The sequence below is a fragment of the Emiliania huxleyi genome, assembly GCF_000372725.1.
Source record: "Emiliania huxleyi CCMP1516 unplaced genomic scaffold EMIHUscaffold_9104, whole genome shotgun sequence".
In the NCBI taxonomy this organism is placed as follows: Eukaryota; Haptophyta; order Isochrysidales; family Noelaerhabdaceae; genus Emiliania; species Emiliania huxleyi.
This window is the reverse complement of record NW_005195216.1, coordinates 1-1,204: the sequence shown is the minus strand read 5'-3', so window position 1 is coordinate 1,204 and position 1,204 is coordinate 1. Positions and strand designations below refer to the sequence as shown.

Below are 1,204 nucleotides of genomic sequence, written 5' to 3'. Positions count from 1 at the left end.
AGTAAGCAGAGTAGATGATGTTCTAGAGGCAGCGTTCAATCAGCGACCGATACCCGTAACACATTACGGGGGGAGACACCACAGATACGCACAACCGACGCCCGAAGTGCCAAGAAGGACGTCATTAGTACGAAACCTCAGAAGGCCATGGGCGCCGAGAGAACATTCCCCCGAGAGGACAAAACAGAAAAAAGAAAAAAGTCGACGCACCCCCTCCTTGCGCAGTGTCCCTCGCTATGTGTCGCCGCTATCGGGGCACGCTATCCTGCGCAGGCAGGGCAAGCGGGGGCGGGGGGCACTCCCACAGACGTATGTATCTGTGGTGACTGTCTCCAGTCTTGGAGGGGGGCAAGAAGGTAAGAATATCTAATTTTTGAGCTCTCCAGAAGACTGGTGCCTCATATGCTGCCCCCCTGCGGATGCTGCCGGCGAGCCTGGCGGTCCGCTGTACTACAAGGAAGTGTTGACTCGATTCTACCTCGAATTCTTCTACCCCCACGACTCGGAACGCGAATGTGACAGGACCAATTGGTCCTTCAGCCACCAAAGCGGGATCACCCGAGAGCAGCTGAGCCTGCCTCTGGCCTCGCCTCCCTCTCCTTCAGGCATTCGTGGCATCCTATGGGTCGTCCAGAGTATCGACCTCTGGCTTGTCAGCCGTCACTTGATGACACCATGAAGTATAGCGATCGCCATCTCGCTGGCCTCTCCGCAAGGCCCCCCGACCGCGTCGAACTCATCGGCGCGGGCTCTCTCGGCTACGGGACCGGCCCCAGCTTCGGCTGAGTGAGGGCTAACCAGCTGCCGAGCTCAAATCCTGTGCGATTTCTTGTTGGTCTTCAAAAATCTCCCGCAAAGTGTGTGTGGGGCTCAACCGCTCAAGCTTAAGTCCGGCTGGACTTTGGCGCGGCAGGGGGGCGGCCGGTGCCAGCAGAGTGAGAGCGCTCGAAGATCTTCTCTCCGGAAAATTCTTTCCTCGATCACTGTCGCCTGGCGTGCCTCCCTGGAACCCTGCGCCATCGCGTCAAAGAGCTCCAATGGGCGCCAGCGACCTCCGAGGAGTCACTAACGACGCCTTCTCTGCCTACTACAAGCAGCAGCTTGGGCTGACCGATCAGGAGTGGAGCGCTTTGGAGGCGTGCCTCCGCTCGCCTCTGCCTGTCACCTGGCGCTTCAGCGGCAACGACGAGCGTGCGATCAGCCT

The 1,204-nt window shown here is 59.1% G+C and overlaps 1 protein-coding gene across 1 annotated transcript; it reads left to right on the top strand.

The window, feature by feature from the left end:
- Window positions 1-402: 402 nt before the first annotated feature.
- On the top strand, window positions 403-786 carry EMIHUDRAFT_318054 (hypothetical protein; the record flags this gene model as incomplete). Its single annotated transcript, XM_005757306.1, has 3 exons — window positions 403-515; window positions 550-652; window positions 682-786. 3 exons carry the CDS (start codon window positions 403-405, stop codon window positions 784-786), a joined length of 321 nt encoding a protein of 106 aa, XP_005757363.1.
- Window positions 787-1,204: the final 418 nt, after the last annotated feature.